A 17945-nucleotide genomic window follows, 5' to 3' on the forward strand; every position below is an offset into this window, starting at 1 on the left:
AGCCAAAGAGATGTACAGTATTTATGAAACATGCAGGTAAACGGCTCTGCCTGTATAGACTGTGGCAGCCTTTTAGCTAAATCCATTTTAAAACCTCTGTTTACTATGAATGAAGGAGCTGGTGAGTTCTGCCTTGCCTCAGCTCTGTCAATGACACATTTTAGTGAAACAAAGCAACAGCAACAGAGACAAACTGATCTAGAGTCATTACAATTAAGCTGTTTCAAGGATTAGGCTCATGTCTGACACACATCTGATCTGGTAGCATCTGAGGTCACAGATTACACAGATGTCTGTAATCTTGAGGGATTATAGATATTTTAAAAGATAACATCCTAGATCAAGACAAAGATGTGCCATTAGCACAGTTCTTACCCCGTGGAAGAACAAAGTACTGTATGTACGCATCAAAACACGTCTGACTGTTCACGAAATAGCAAACATGGACACAAGGGCTAGATTTCAAAAATCGAATCAAATTGTATTTTTTATATGCGCCGAATACAACAGGTGAAATGCTTACTACAAGCCCTTAACCGGAGCCAATGAGTCCTAACAAGTGAAAAAGTGAAGCAGAGTCTGCCCTGTGGACTGGAGTTGCAGTGATACATGCAGTGGCCAGTCTGCTGTTTACAGCCTGTGTACTCATCTCCTGAGAAGTCTAATCTTGGGATGGGGATTTCTATCTTCACCGCTAATCAGAATAATATGGCATATTCACATACAGTACAGTGCTTTCCAGCAAACTAATGCTTCAATGTACATTCACTAACACTGACTGTATGTGCCTGTAATGTGCCACCGGTTCTAAACTGACCAAGGCGACAGCTTTTAAGGCCATTCATTGGGAGGGCTGGATGGATGATACTTTGTGACAGCATCTGATAATGCCCTCAGAGTTGGACAGACATGCCAGTGATTTCATCAGTCAAACCATCATAGCTGCACACTAGCAGTCTGGTAGCCATATGCCCTATCAGAGAAGTCTATACAGAAGCTAGCCTGGTCTGTGGATGATATGTTGAGAGTAGTGAGGGAATGTCTCAATGTCTCCTGATAAGGGCAGCTCTGCTGTTATGGCTGTTGCACGTTACATTTACACTGACATATCAGCATGTGCCTATCAAGATGACAGGTTTTTTTTAAATAATGTGAGTGTATGCACTTCCAAACAGACAATCTAACACACCAGTCTGTCTATTTGAAATGTGTGTTCTTTATCAATGTGGAACACACACACTGCCAATGATAAGGGTGCGACAGAGATAAAGTTCATTTATCTACACTCATTGATCTACACTCTTCTCTCCTGAGCAGCTTGTGCTAACATCCCTTCCCACGTAGGCTATTCAAGTAGCCTACAACATAATATTCACTGGGAACAAACAGAAAGGCACTCCACTCCAAGCCTTGCATTCTCTAAATGATTTACATTACTTTTCAATGATTATGTGGTACTATATGATGCCATTATGAACTCAACATAGGTTAATGTTGTTCACAACCCTCATTAATAAACTAACAGGTCTTCCTAAACTCTTCTTGGGAAACTGTGACAGTGGAAGTTGCCACGTGCCTGGGCCACCACAGATGCCTTACAGCCAAACGGCCTGGATCACAAATGCCTCACGATGCGTGCCAGTACCAAGTGCCAGTACCCAGTACACCGCTTCCATCCAGGCTGCACACGTCTATTGTGTCCTCCACACACACCCATCAGCATGCGATTCAGGAGGCATTCCTGCCCTTTGTTTGAGGAGGAAAGGGAAACCTGTCAGGAAACCAGATTGTGGAGAACAGGAAGCTCTCATGGCTCGATAACCCCCCCCCCCCCCCCCCCTTTTTGATGAGTAAAGTCTGAATACAGTTTGTAGCCAATCAAATACACACACGGATACATGCACAGTCCTGATACATTCATAATAATATATGAATTATTGCTGTTATATCATTGTTATACATCATCACAATGTATCAGAATCTTAACAATCATTTCACAAGGCCTAAATGTTTCTATTTGTGCATGTTTGTGTATTAAACAATCACAAACCAGTCGGGTGTAAATGATTTAATATTAATTCAATTGTTCTGTGCAGTCAAAGCTTATACCGTTCCAAAACTTACACCACACCCAGCCGCCACTTCAACCACACAACCCCGCTTCTTTCAACATCCAAAGAAAACACATGGGCAGAACAATACGTTTCCATGAGTATTATAATAGCCCAGTTAGTTCGAAATAAGAGCAGAATAACTATATTTGACAATCGGCTATGTCTACTCAAAGTCAAGACACAATACCGTGGTGCGAAATGCAGTGACCTAACCATCAAACATCTGCATAGCCATGCATCTGGAATTTCAATACATGGAGGACCGTGCTTGAATACCCGTCCCTCAAGACTAAAATATGAGCGCTCCCTATTATGAATGACCTTTTGTGTTCAATTTAAGTATAACTACCCAGGTAAGACTATGAGCCTTTTGTTATTCATGAATTACAAGAAGATGTGCAGTTTTCGCTTCTAAATCACTCCGTGATATTTCCAAATGACATTCTGGCTATTGATATGGCTATTAAAAATGGCAAGTGTTCAACACTCGTTTTACAACCGAAAATATGCGTTAAAAAGCTATGGTTTTACGCATGGATTCTACTTCCTTGTACACCATCAGTAACGTTTTGAACCATGAACTGTGAGAGGATCCCCGGGCACCGTGCCACCACAATTGCGCAGCCACATCTTTGACACACCATACCTTACAAAGAAACGCACGTTCATCTAACCGCACAGCAATATATCGCCTACATATTGCGTAATCCCTAGCCAACACTATTTCAACTGGAGACAAATAATTGTTCTCCATTTTGTTATATAATACATACTTTCAACTGAATAAAATTAGCACTTTGTTTAGTTGCAGATGTGCATCTACGCGCTCGTTCCAACATTGAACGCATATATCGAGTCTAAACGTTTCTTATCCAACCAAAGCTTATTTTCCCTTTCAAAGTTTCCTAACGGAAAAGGAAACTTCGGGATAAATAGGAAAAAAGAAGGACATCTGGTTACCGCTTTCGGAGCAAAAAAAAAAACGTTCATTGCCCAACATTGTAGGCTACTGCTCAAAGACATAGCAACTCATGCTAAAAGGAGGCGCAACTCCGAAAAGCAAAGCTCTCACAAATTCGTACACCCAGTCTTCCACCCTTACCTTAATAGTTCCGTCCATTTTGCGCAATTTTCAGCGAACCCCAACAATATTCCAAACATGACACGCTCCTGAATTAATTCCAGCCCCCGATATGTCGCAGAGAGAAAGAGACAGTTACCGGATGGTTTTTTTCTCTACATTTGGGAAGTGAAGTCACCGCTTTTGAGAAGGAAGCTATGTGTGTCACTGCAAGCCCTGCCTTCATTGCAGCTCCAAAAAGCAGGATACTTGTCCCAAAGAGATAAGCAGGGAAAACAATTGCGTGTTTCCCCCGCTGTTAATGTTTTTACTCTGAAATATTTACAGAATGGTTGCCAGCGTTGTGCACATGTTGTTGTAGGCTACATTTGTGTCATTTTTTATACAAACGTCACAGACACTGGCGAATGAGTTTGTTTCAACAATTCCATCAATATATATGTATTATGTTAAATTAATTTGCCGATGAAAAAGTAATAATTTAAACTGGTATAGACTGTTACGTGATTCCATAATGTTGTATAATCTCCTCATTGCTTTTAATACAATGCGTCCATTTTTTCCCCCTTGATTTTACTTTAGCCTAATTCATCCCCTTCTCTTTTAACATCTTATATTCGCGTTTCCACTGCGAGATGGAGATATAAAATAGAGTTTCACTTTCAAAGCAGACAGATGTTTTCCTCGAGAGTGCTGATGAAATTGACTGTAAATCAAACCAAGAGGAACAAGAACTTGAACTACCTGTGGCAAGAGTTGATGCTCTTTGTTATAGCTTTCCAAGCCTCAGTGACGTTTTCCTGAAACACCATTAATAACATCCAAGCACGCAGCGCCCCAGATCAAGGTCCGCTCTACACGTGTGCGTCTGCTATCCAACACAGTAGGGAATTATGATGGATTGTAGGCTTATATTTCCAAATATTGCAAAGGGGAACCCCCTCTCTTAATATGTTTGGAGTTTAGTTCATGAATAAATGTGTGTGGTTTTCATTAATGTAATGATGAAGTATACCTACTCTCCGTGATATGTTATTACATTGCTATTACATGTTATTACATTATTATAGGCTTCTATTATTATTATTATTATTATTATTATGTTATTATTAGGTCTAGGCTATAGTTGAACTACTTTCTTCCTTAGGTTCCTGGAGCCATGGACAAACATCTCCTGTCCCCACCCCCAACCATTTTTCCTCTACCTTTGGAAATTGCCCTCATCAATTCAGACACAATTTCAGCTCAGATGCTAGACATGGAGCCAGCTCTGAACGTGACCAGACCAATAGGGCTCTGCCTGAGGGAGCGGCAAGGCCACAGAGCGGCCAAACCGAGCCTGCGCTGCTGCGACTGACAGACGGGCCGGTCTGTCTGCTCTCGACTTGGGGGTCTGTTGCGGGAGAGGCCCCCTCGAGACCACCACATCTGGATCCTGCTTGGGGTCAAGGCTTCTCCTGCCTGAGGCCAGTTCAGCTTCGTGTAATTAAGGGAGACACCTTGTTTAACTATTTAGTGGCCGTAACTTTTTCTAATTCAACATTCCACTGTTTTGGTTTTGTATTGGATTTCGTTCATTTTAGTTCAAAATAAAAGTAGGGCGAATGATGTCATTGTATAATATTCATTATAGATTCCATCCATTTTAAACCCTTTTGCAATAGCAGAGGGCAATAGCATGGCTTAACTTTTAGAAAATAATATATGTTTATTATTTTAAATAGCCTATTGACTAGTATGCCTAATAGTGAATGTCTGTCATTTTCTGGGCCATATAAGTAGGCCTATTTCCAATATGCCTAATAACTCGTAGAACGCTAACAGAATCTTGTGTGATTTGTTGACACCTGAGGTTACTTGAGGAATAATGTGAACAAACTCTGAAATCACCTGCCAATATTGATTGAGTTGGTCATAGAGGCACAGTAAGCGAGGCAAATCACACACAAAAAACTAAAGACTAAGTAAGAGCTAGGCTATCGCTAATCAAATTACTCACGCCATTACGCACGAAACATGCAGGTTTATGCAAAGAGAGAAAAGCTATCCCGGCTTCCGCCAAGGCCATAATGAATACTGTGGTAACAAACATTTTCGGAGGCCAATAAGCAGATGCAAGTTGGTTTATACAGCGAACCACATAACATCTGGCTTGACGCTGAAACTTGACAGCCAGACATTTCTTACCACGAGCTGTGGGAAGCCATAGCTCTTCCATTGGACAATACAAGAAGTGGGTGGATACTACTAGTTTCAGTTTTTAAATAGTTGCCCTTTTGCTCATCGTGAATTTACAGCACTTCACCACTTCACTTGCTTACAAGTGCGCAAGAATAGCCTATATAGGCCTAAACATCTCCATAATGTAACCAAATGATCTAAGAGTAAATTATAACGGCGATGATTATGCCGGTATTATTATAGATATTCATCATAATTATTAGTCAAGATTATTAGCCTACTGAAAGAGGCCTTTGTTTATATTATTCGTGAACAAATATTAATTAATAAAAGACCAAACAAACGTTAGGCCTACTAAATTCCACTTCTATAAATTAATTTATGTGACAAACCTGTTTGGCCTATTATTTTAACCACTAGGCTTACATAGCCATAGATATGGATCGGCCATTTAAGATTGTTCATTAGACTTCAGAGTTCTGGTAAGCCCCTTCCCTCTCTCGGCAAAAAGAAAAACAAGTAAAATACTCAGGGCAAAAAGCAGAGACTGCAGCATACAAGACCTAACTGTCTGGTCCCTTGCTCGGGGCCATAATTAATTTGAGATTTATTTTTATTGGAGAGCTCGAGCCTCGCCTGGCCTTAACCTAACAAAACAAATGCTAGACCATGGATTCGCTTGAATGAAGCAGCATATTTATTTAAAATCTGCCTTGAGGCGTGCCTGGTTCACATTCTAACCAATATCTTGCCCGAAAATGCAAAATAATTAAATGAACGTTTCGATTAAAACGAGGGCAATGCGATATTCATTGACCTGACCTACTTTGTCTGAAATGTGGGTTGCTTAAGGAATCTTAAGCATTCAGTGGTTAACCAAAGAGTACTTCGCACAGGTTCTTGGATTGGTTTCCCAGTCATTGCCCCTTTGTCTTATTTAGGGAGCAAAAAGGGTAATTTCAAAAAACATTTTCTCCTCAAACATTCCTTGCTGTTCAAGTCTCCCAAAACAAATCGTGAATTGTTCAGAGGACTCAAGCAATGTGGCCAGTGAAAATTAAGTCTTTCTGCAGAGCGCTACAAACGTTATGACTGTATGAAAAGAGCCCTTATATGCAAAGGGAAATAAGTCGCCAAAACATAACAAGTCACTCTTGGAATATTTTGATTATAAAGATATTATGAATGGCTTGACTAAGCATAATTGTTCATTTTCATAAGCAGACACGCCCTGCCTATATGCAATTGGTCTTCAACCAATGATCTATGAAATATATGGCATCACATTTCCAATAGTATTTTAAACCAGCCTGACTCACATAATAGCCTGCCGAAATGTTTATGTGTTATGATGAGCACTCAACAGGCAGAACAATGACAAGGCATATACACTCACACAACACATTCCCATAAAACATGACGTTTGCACGTACCCTGATAGTTTTCTAAAGTCAGATTATGGCATGTCCGGGATTGGGCAGTTTAATGTAGGATTTAAGATTAACAATGGGAATGCATATTTCGTTTCAAACAAATCGTCCCAAGGCCTACACATTGTCCGCTTGCAAGAATTACACGCTGTACCATGTGATTCAATGCACAGAGTTTTAAACCTGAAAACTAGATGCCCACTATTTGCTTTGTTTACATTCTTTGAGATTGTGGCGGAGAGAGAACAAAAACTGCATGATGTCAAATATAATAATGTGCTATACCGGTCCCGCAAAGAGATTAAATCAATATTGATGTCCAGACAGATTAACAGAATCACATTATACAGTAGACTACCATACAATGTTTGGATACAGGACTATTCTGCAGAACGGTTATAACATGATAACAGCAATGGAATAGAGAGAGGCAATTGTGCCAAGATGTAATTGATAGGATACCTATTCAATATACCTCTCATATTATGCGTAGGGTAGGCATACCGATAGAGATTTTAAAAATGACAACCAGATGCAAATTATTCGCAAAGTATCCTCATGAATATAAAATTAGGGACGACCCAGAACGTCCACCAAAATTACCTGTTCGAAGAGACGATGTTGTCTTACCTTGACATAAGACGAAGTGTCAGGCACGGTCTGAAACATGTTCATAGAACCGAGAGGGCCGAGAGGTGTTCAACAGTGTTCAACGGGCCCTGGGGAGAGTAGAGGAATATTAACAAAAGGGAAAAACTGAAAGAGTGAAATATATTCTAAAATAACAATGCATTTAAATAATTATAACACAAATAAATAGATTAGTAAAACATATTCATAATATGCTAATATTGTGCATAACAATACTTATAATAATGTGCATATTGATCATCAATTGTGGTTCAATGCATTTGACAATAATTAATTATGTAATAACAATGTAATGACAAATAAGGCCTATAGTGTGGAGAATAATACATGTTATGTCATGCCAATATGTCACGTCTAAATAGCTATGATAGCTATGTCTGATTGGTGGAAGAATGCCTCCGCTTCCTATTGGTAAAAGAGCTACAGTAGGCTTGACGTAACACTGGGATAACTTTCCTGACCACTCGTTCAGTAATGCAATCGACCATCACCATCTCTCTTCATAATGGACTAGCATCCACACAGCCAGCATTCAAGCTTCATTCATCAATTAACTCATACTTCTTTGACTCTTTTGTTAGTTCATTTTTTTTATGTTAAATTAAATGTGCAAACTTTTGTGCATTTTCAATGGCTGTGATCTCCTGAAAAGGTTCCCTTCAGGCTAACAGTCCAGTTTTCTGCACTCTGGTTGTTATCAAATGGGTTTTGTTTAGATATTTTTTCAATTCGCCCTCAAGTAAAATTCTTTATTTATATAGACTTTAGCCAAGTCTCCAAGCCTCAGACCACATATTGTGGTTTCAATTAAATAAACCATTTGAAAACATTTTTACTTTCGGAAGCCTTTTGCTATTGTTCATGCTGTTGTGATATCAGGGTAAATTATGGAAACAATTATCAATAACCACCACAGCTAGAGAGCGATCCCAGGACCGCGCACGAGCACCTTGCGGTTTTGTGAATTGCGTTCCATTCCGTGCAACCACTTCCACTGAAATAAGGAATAGGGTCAGATTTGGTTCGTAGGCCCACTGTAAGTTATTGGACACAGACTTGATTCATTCAGACATGTGACCTTCCTTGCCGTGTTGTTTCCTTCGTCACATATTTGGTGGCGCAATGATAATCTAACAACCAATCACATATTATCATGCATGATACCACTGTTCATGATGACCAGAACCACTACCATGGTTGACTGACTTTAACTTTCTCGATAGACAACTCATGTGGAGAAAGCAGGGCAGCAGAGCCCCAACCCCAACCCCCATCACGTTTCTCCCTAAAGCTTACCACATATTGAAACACTTTTCGCTTTAATAAGTGCAGTTTACAAAGTCTAGGGTGAAAGGGCAGCTCGAGGACGGTGTCTTTAGCGGTTCCCTCAGTGTGCAATTATCAGGAAGGCTGGCACATGCAACATTTAACATTCCTAACATCAAGCAAATTACACTGAGTCAAACACTGGTCTCCAGAACGAGTGGATAATGAAAACGAACTTTTTATTGTCAGTGCAAAGATTGCGGTCAAAGACTCATTAATTAATGTCATTGTGAAAACGGGGAATACCGAAAGGTAAAGTATAACTTGTCACTATAGGCCTAAAATGCATTGTGCAGGGCCCCCAAATCCACAGCGGCATTATGTTAAAAATAATCACATGTTCGAAATACGATGAAAACAAATGGACCACTACACATCCAGAATGCATGTTATAGCAATCTCTAAACAAATAAATAAATGTAAAACACACGGACTGACTAGTGTCTGATCAGGTATTTTATAGGCCCACAGTCACATATTTTATAGAATCCTTTCACGTTTGGCTGAAATGTTTTGGTTATTGAATATCTGCCTCAGCACCGGGCACTGATACATTATCCAATAGGCTTATGATCGTGGCACGATTTATAATTGTAGGGGACCAACATGTTTCGTATTTTCAGCTCCTGTAGGCAAACTTTAGGCTCGCCTCATAAAGTTTCCCAAATGCATCCAATTTCTAAATGGTAAAAGAGCATAGAATTCCGCATATGTAGCCAATTAGCCGACTCGCGGCTCTGGAGGACTGCTGAATAACTGCAGTGACTTTCCTCTGAGACAGCCCGTGGACTGGAAGCCTCTAGTGTTACATTTTAAGTATATTACCTTGTACGAGAGCTTGCTGTTATCCATCATACATGAGAACGAACTGATTTCCCCTAATCTTTGCACTTCTTTCAAACCACAGTTTTCACTCATCAAGCAACCACGAAAGCAAGTTATATTAGGACAAACTAAAACACATTTCGAAAACAAACATGACTTGTAAACGAAAAATAAACGAAATGTATTTTTTTATCAGATGATAGCCTGCAAAACATTTGTTTAATCTAAATGGAAACCAGACTGGCATTGAATCTTGATAAATTAGATAGTTTTATGAAAAGGCAGGCTACATTAATCCAGAATTAGTAAAAAAACAGTGGAATTGATTTATGGTCACCAAACACACAGCATACACAGAGGTTTGTGGCTGGTTAGAATAGCCTACGGGTCGCAATCTTACAAATGTAATTTCCTCACTCACCTGTCGTTATGTTGTCAGTCGTCTATTATTTCAGTTTAATTATTCCCCAATTTAAATAATTTGTCCCGTCTATTCAAAGTCGTTACCATGGATGACAGTAAGTTATTTTGAGAAGGTGTATGGAGCGCGGGGTGTATGAATGGGAATGTTACTGTGATGATAGAGCCGCCAGTCGGCAACCAATGGGAAGTGAGTGAAAAAACTCCCCTTGGGTTTAGTGTGAGAGGGAGCCGGAGTTGCAAGTCAAATGAACCATGAAATAAGGAAAATCTTATAGGAAATAGGAACAGCACCATAAAAAAGGCAAATAGTGAGAGGTACTTTTAAATTGGAAAAATAATAGGGCCTGATGTCCTTCCGCCGCCCTTTCGTGGGATATTGAAGGCCACCAAGTGTTTTTAGGACAAAAGAAATAGGCATTTCTACACACCTGTCCATGTAGGCTATGTTTACGTTATGAATACAACAGGACATCGAGTGAACTTTTGTACAAAACTTAAACAAAATGCGTTATCAAAAGAAATATCATGCCAACCTTGAAACCACAAATGAGATCTTAATAATGTCAACCATATGAAACCGTTTCTGTTGTTAAACATAATGTGTTATTTTCAAACACAGAAAGTGATAACAATGTCTGATTGAATAAGTTACATTTCCCTTTACAACAGTACAGTTTACAACAGTACAGTTTACAACAGTACAGTCCGATTGAATTAAATGTAAAACCTTTAAAAAAAATCTACATTTCTCTAATTTTACTTTGAAATGTCTCCAACAATGTAGATATTCTTGTGATAATTCCCGCATGAATAATTGCAGCCATAGCAGGATCCGCGCTTCGTGGCCTCCTGACAGAGACACGTGTCTCCAGTGAGTTTGTTTTTCCTGTTCAGTTGACCCCACTCAGTTCAGTAACTTCATTTCCTACACAGTGCCCTTATCCTCCACCCAAGAGTCCCTCAAAGGATGTTGGGCAATTCACAGGGAGAAAAGTTGCCCAAGCATAGGATTTTACAGCCTCATTAAGGTCATCATTTAAAGCAGGACAACCAAAGTGAAATTGAGAAGCTTTCAGTTATCTACATATGTCTTAGGTATAGGCACTTTGCCTAACCCATGCATCAATACTCTGTAATGGATGCATGTTGTAGCCTAGGCCTATGGGTCAAAGCTGGTAGATTATTGTATTACCATGGCTGGTGTGCACTGATGTGGTCAAGGTGTTCCTATTAAAAATAGCATCAGTTGCTACATGATTGTGCTTCTACAGAACAATGACCCGAAATTCTAACATCCGTTAACTGACAATGTTCTCAACTTCTCAATACTGTTTCCTTCTGTTCCATAACAGGCTACAGTCATATTCAAGTAGCCTTCTTTTAAGACAATCTGTTGAGCATCTGTTGATTTTGTAACAGATAACTGAAGTGTAGGGGGGGGATCATTAAAAAACAAAGCCCACAAAACATACACATGACTTCAACATTGTAAAGTTGGTGACGCATACACATCCAAGAGCCTCCTAGCAGGACACCAGGAAAAGAAAACAGTGGACTGACTAGTCTACCTATAGGAATTCCAGTTCAAATGGTGAGGAACGTTGACATTTTGAAATCTGCATTATAAGTCAACCTAATGACAGAAATGGGTAATGGCATTCATGACTGATGCTACTGTTATAGCGGGACAGTTTATAGCTAATATGGTAACTTTATTTTCCTTTTTAGAAGACCCATGGGTACCCTGTGATAGAGTGGATTTTTACATTCCCATCCAGAGGTTTTGTGTCAGCTATTTACTCTCATCTTCAATTACTAATGCAGAAATATATTTCAATGGTTAAAACATGGGTAAAGGATTTGGCTATTGATAAAGAGGCTATTGATTGAGAGAATGTCTGGAAGAATATATTTCACTTATCAAAGAACTCAAATCATCAATTTATTTATTTTAAGCTCTGTCATAGGTCGCAATGGACACCACTGGTATGATTTAATGCAAAACAGGCTCCAAGCTCAAATTGTGACCTATGTTCCCTCAATAGGACACTTGGCACATATAAACATATGATTTGGGATGGTCCTGAGGTTTTGGAGTTTTGGAGGAAAAGTTCATCTATTCTCTCTGATATGATTGATAAAATTGTAACCAAAGACAGTACAGTATGAAGATAGGCTAAAACTGCTTCTCCAATAGAAATCCCAGGTCACACTTCTGGTCGATGTAATGGCAAAGTTGGCTAGCTAAGCTCATGCATAGAAACACGTCGTCGGGTGTAATGGTCGTTTCGTGCCTGACTGCGCATAGGCAGGCCGTCAAATCAAAGGCACTACTTCAATATAAAGTTGTTTTTTACAAAAATTTAAACGTGTCAGTTTGTCTCTTTCACGAGGTTGGAGTAATAACATGCTCGACTACTTAAGACACTGGCTCGTATCTAGTTTCTGCCTTTAGATAGAGAGAAAATGTACAACTAAGAAATCATTTTTCACTTCTCTCATTGACTTCTCAAACCCCAAACCCAGGCTTGGTCTGATTTGGTCTGTTTCACAAGCGTTCCCTGAAATCTCGCAACATTGCACCTCTGGGATTAGAAACCCTTGAACAAATTCCTTTGTTACTTTAAAGGACAATTCAAACATTTTCAACTTCATATTCATCATGTCCAGCACCACCCTAACATCAACATACTGTATGTGAAAATTGTGCGTTTCTATGTTTTGTATTAAAAAATATAGAGGAAGATAAGTGTTTCCAATGACATCATCAGTGTGATTCATGTGATATTAACCAGTTACTAGTAGGCATTGCCTACTAATTGGTTGATGATGTCACTGGACACACTTATCTTCTATCTTTTTTTTACTGCAAAACATAGAAACGTGCCATTTTCACATACACTGAGTATACAAAAACACCTGCTCTTCCATGACATAGACTGACCAGCTTCCCTGTGGAACGCTTTTGACACCTTGTAGAGTCCATGGCCTGAAGAATTGAGCCTGCAACTCAATATTAGGAAGGTGTTTCTTATGTAGTGTATGTTGATGTTGGGGTGGTGCTGGAGATGTAGTTTTAAGTATGTATCTGAATGAGAAACAATGGAAACTCTGCCTGGCTGGGTTGATTGCTGTCAAAAGATCTGTTGTTCAGTGCTGGTTGCCACCACATGACCTTCATATAAGGAAATGGTTTGTAAACTTTCAGGACGTGGTTATGTTGGAGTTATCCACTGCCCGCGTGCACAAAGCCAAACATACTACTCTGGAAACGTGGAAAGTTTCTGCTTCAGAAATCTCTGAATTCCTTGAGATGGTGCAGGTGTGGGATAAAAATGCTTTCTTGATGTTGTTATACTGATCATAAATCTTACTGTGTGTACTTTTTATTTAATTGTAGTGTTGATTTGTTATTTTTTTAAATTCATTTTCTTCTGTGTGTTTTCTATATGAAACGTCCTCTCACTGTCAATTGAGTTTATTTTCAGCAAACTTAACATGTGGGAAAATTTGGATGAACATAAGATTCAAACAACTGAGACATAAACTGAACAAGTTCCACATATATGTGACTAACAGAAATGGAATAATGTGTCCCTGAACAAAGGGGGGGTGGTCAAAATCAAAAGTAACAGTCAGTATCTGGTGTGGCCACCAGCTGCATTAAGTACTGTAGTGCATCTCCTCCTCATGGACTGCACCAGATTTGCCAGTTCTTGCTGTGAGATGTTACTCCACTCTTCCACCAAAGCATCTGCAAGTTCCCAGACATTTCTGGGGGGAATGGCCCTAGCCCTTGCCATCCGATCCAACAGGTCCCAGACGTGCTCAATGGGATTGAGATCTGGTCTCTTCGCTGGCCATGGCAGAACACTGACATTCCTGTCTTGCAGGAAATCACGCACAGAACGAGCAGTATGGCTGGTGGCATTGTCATGCAGAAGGGTCATGTTAGGATGAGCCTGCAGGAAGGGTACCACATGAGGGAGGAGGATGTCTTCCCTGTAATGCACAGCGTTGAGATTGCCTGCAATGACAACAAGCTCAGTCCGATGATGCTGTGACACACCGCCCCAGACCATGACGGACCCTCCACTTCCAAATCGATGCCACTCCAGAGCACAGGCCTCGGTGTAACGCTCATTCCTTCGACAATAAACACGAATCCGACCATCACCCCTGGTGAGACAAAACCGCTACTCGTCAGAGAAGAGCACTTTTTGCCAATCCTGTCTGATCCAGCGACGGTGGGTTTGGTAGGGACCTGCCTTACAACAGACCTATAAGGCAGCCTTTCTCAAACTATTGCGGACAGTCTGAGCACTGATGAAGGGATTGTGTGTTCCTGGTGTAATTAGAGCAGTTGTTGTTGCCATCCTGTACCTATCCCGCAGGTGTGATGTCCGGATGTTACACGTGGTCTGCGAGGACAATCAGCTGTCCATCCTGTCTTCCTGTAGTGCTGTCTTAGGCGTCTCACAGTACGGACATGGCAATTTATTGCCCTGGCCACATCTGCAGTCCTCATGCCTCCTTGCAGCATACCTAAGGCACGTTCATGCAGATGAGCAGGGACCCCGGGCATCTTTCTTATGGTGTTTTTCAGAGTCAGTAGAAAGACCTCTTTAGTGTTCAAATGTTTCATAACTGTAACCTGAATTGCCTACCGTCTGTAAGCTGTTAGTGTCTTAACGACCGTTCCACAGGTGCATGTTCATTGTTTATGGTTCATTGAACGAGCATGTGAAACAGTGTTTAAACCCTTTACAATGAAGATCATGAAGTTATTTGGATTTTTACGAATAATCTTTGAAAGACAGGGTCCTGAAATAGGGACGTTTCGTTTTTTGCTGAGTTCATGTGTTGACCGAGGTTGGGGATTGGGTGGGGCCGTAAGGGGTATTTTTTGGGATGGGGTTGTGAAAGAAGGGGGAACATTTGTGTTGTTTTGGATTGATTGCATTGCCTATGTGACACAGTAAAAACAATGGTTCTCAAAAAAGCATACCTATAGGTAAAATACCTATAGGTATGCTCATCTGATTCTGAATCAGAGAGATGCCATCCAATCTGCCTTCCAATCTAACGTCAGAAAGTTAAAAAAAAAAAAAAAAAACTAATTGATTAGATTTTCACTTGTAAGCTAGTTTTGGTGTTACAGCTACATGATATGCATATTTGTAATTGTTACAGTAGCTAGACTTTAGCTTTCTCTTTGTATCTCTTGGCTCTAGCCATTCTCTCTGTCTTGCTCTATAAAAAAACATGTATGCATTCAGGTCTGTGCCACATCTCCATTCCACTGGCAGGCCCTCTGACTGGTGTTAACATCATGGGTTGTTCCAGAGTTCCACACCCTCTCCTGGGATTCCACCAAAACAGTTGTATTTCGGACTTTGTGGCAGCAACGTCGTACAGACATCTCTGATTACATCGACTGGAGTAAATGAAGCCCCTTACTGACTCTGAACTGTAATTCGTTATTTATTTAGTTGGAGGAGCTACCAGGAGAGATAATCTGGATATTGAGATAGAAACAGGGCTGCAATGGGAGCGAACTCCTCAGGGGCAGAGAAAATTGGAGCGTGGCACCAGGCAAGGCAAGGCAGGGCGGAATTTGACATCTTTTCACGCTAGCCCCCGTCAAGCCCAGATGCAGTGTAGTTAAACCCAAAGACCCAAACTTTAAAACCGTGACTTCTGGGGAAGAGAGTTCTGGTCCTAGGAGGGGGGTAAGGAGGGAGTGGGTAGAGTGGGGCCTATAGACTATGAGTAGAGAAGACTATAACGCCTATATAAGTCTCACCAATCCTCTTTTCATAAAGGACTGTTACAGATGAATGTGTAGAAGAACAATGCTCCAGATTCATGGTATGCAATATAAATTCATAGACGATGGGAGGAAAATGCCCCCATCAATCCCACCCTGTGTAATCAGAGACACGCTCACGTGTGTCATAATAATTTGCAGGGGGAAGTATTAAATGAAAGCGCTGCAGTCCTTTCATGAGGCAAACATTTCTGAAGGTAATGGCATCCCTGATGTGTTGCCACTCATCACGCTCTGAGAGTATCAATAATACACCCTCTTTGACCTCATGGAGAAATGAGAAGTCCTTTATATAAAGGCCTCGCTGGCTGCTGCCCAGAGGGTTATCTTTCAGACAGCAAATACATGCTCCCATTATACACAATATGTTCTGGTATGCTTTTAATGAAAATCACTGAAAGGGTGTGTGTGTTGATTACATGCCTTACCATTGTCTCACCACACCTTAAACGTGTATCCCACTTGTAATCAAATAGTGTGTTTACGTTTCTCTGTGTGAGTACAAAAGTGTAAAGAAGGTTGCCATTCTTCCTTACTGCATATGGGAACCAAGGTGCTGTTCACTTTACACAAATACTCAAAATAGTAAAACACAAGGGGATTCATCCTTGTATAAACTACATGGGGATGGAATTAAGCCTTCAAAAATGCCTATACTCCATGAAAAAAAAGGAGGGAGCGAGCAGTAGAGAGTAGTGCCATTTAGAAAGGCTAAATCATCCCTGGACTATAAATCTACTGACCGCTCATCATTCAACAGCATTTAAAAAGCCCTTAAAGAAAAACACAGAATGAAATGAATATGCTGTCACCTCTAATTTTGATCTAGCTGTTTTGCTCCATAAGACTTGTGTTGTTCCCTGGAAGGCGGCTGAAGGCAGTAGGGCTCTCAGGTTTACCGTGCCATACATTCTCAGGCATTTACTTTGAGGCCCCTGTCCCCCCCAGACATGTCTGACAGCCTGAACTCTCTCGATGTGGGCTGTTCACCAGACTACAAAAATCATTCATCTGTGCCTTCAGACAGTCAAATCTGGATCTAATAAAGGAACCCACTATTGATCCCCTTCCTTTAGGAGTCATTCAACCTTAGACCACTAGAGGGCTCTCTGGTCCAAGCTAGACAACTTACCTAGCTCTGTGTCTTAAACATCTGACAAGGCATGTTGAAGAGAAGATGCATGTCCTAAGACATGCATTTATATATATGAACAATATGTTTAGTTTCATTGGCAGAACTTCAGGAGACTTGATAATACATGACTATCTCCTTAGCTACTAAGCCTATATCCTTTCACTTATTATACCCCAAAACACAGACAGGTCTTCTGTTTGAGAGTTCACAACGTAGCGATTGCCATATTCTCCAGAGATGTACTCTACAACAAAAACAAGTCAGTGTATATTCTCTCTCTCTCTCTCTCTCTCTCTCTCAAAATTAAGGAAAGCTTTGACTATGTACAGACTCAGTGAGTATAGCCTTGCTATTGAGAGAGGCCGCCGTGGGCAGGCCAGACTCTCAAGAGAAGAAAGGCTATGTGCCCACTGTCCACAAAATAATGTGGAAACCGAGCTACAATTCCTAACCTCCTGCCAAATGTATGACCATATTAGAGACACATATTTCCCTCAAATTACACAGACCCACAAATATTTTTTTTTAAATCAAATTTTCATCAACTGCCATATCCATTAGGCAAAGTACCATAGTGTGCCATCACAGCAGTAAGATTTGTGACCTGTTACTACAAGACAAGGTTAACCATTGAAGAACAAACACCACTGTAAATAAAACTCATATTTATGTTGATTTGTTTTCCCTTTTGTACTTCAACTATTTGCACATTGTTAGAACACTGTACATAGCCATACTACAAGATTTTAATTGTCTATTCCTTTGATACTTTTAAGTGTGTTGTTTACTGTTTATTTCACTTTTGTTTATTATCTATTTTACTTGCTTTGGCAATGTAAACATGTGTGTTCCAATGGCAATACATCGCTTTGAATTGAATTGAGAGTGAGAGAGAGGTTGTGTTTGAGTGCAATTATAAGGGCAGTGCCCCAAACGCCTGGGCAAAACC

The 17945-nt window shown here is 40.3% G+C and overlaps 1 protein-coding gene and 1 long non-coding RNA gene across 5 annotated transcripts in view; one reads left to right on the forward strand and one right to left on the reverse strand.

Moving 5' to 3' along the window:
* LOC109909206 (Friend leukemia integration 1 transcription factor) overlaps positions 1 to 10170 on the reverse strand; it is a 34705-nt gene extending 24535 nt beyond the window's left edge. The window contains exons 1-2 of one of the 4 annotated variants that reach the window (XM_020508244.2): positions 10030 to 10170; positions 7437 to 7525 (exon numbers count right to left, since the gene is read on the reverse strand). In XM_020508244.2, the coding sequence (XP_020363833.1) occupies positions 7437 to 7481 (45 nt within the window). In that variant the 5' untranslated portion in view covers positions 7482 to 7525; positions 10030 to 10170. Of the gene's footprint in view, positions 1 to 3216; positions 3394 to 7436; positions 7526 to 10029 lie in introns of those variants that run through there. The other 3 variants (XM_020508246.2, XM_020508247.2, XM_020508249.2) reach the window with 3 other exon arrangements.
* On the forward strand, positions 2143 to 4803 carry LOC116354745 (uncharacterized). Its single transcript, XR_004203947.1, has 2 exons — positions 2143 to 2467; positions 4343 to 4803. It is a non-coding gene; the product is annotated as an uncharacterized LOC116354745 (long non-coding RNA).
* Positions 10171 to 17945: the final 7775 nt, after the last annotated feature.

The sequence above is a fragment of the Oncorhynchus kisutch genome, linkage group LG18, assembly GCF_002021735.2.
Source record: "Oncorhynchus kisutch isolate 150728-3 linkage group LG18, Okis_V2, whole genome shotgun sequence".
NCBI lineage: Eukaryota > Metazoa > Chordata > Actinopteri > Salmoniformes > Salmonidae > Oncorhynchus > Oncorhynchus kisutch.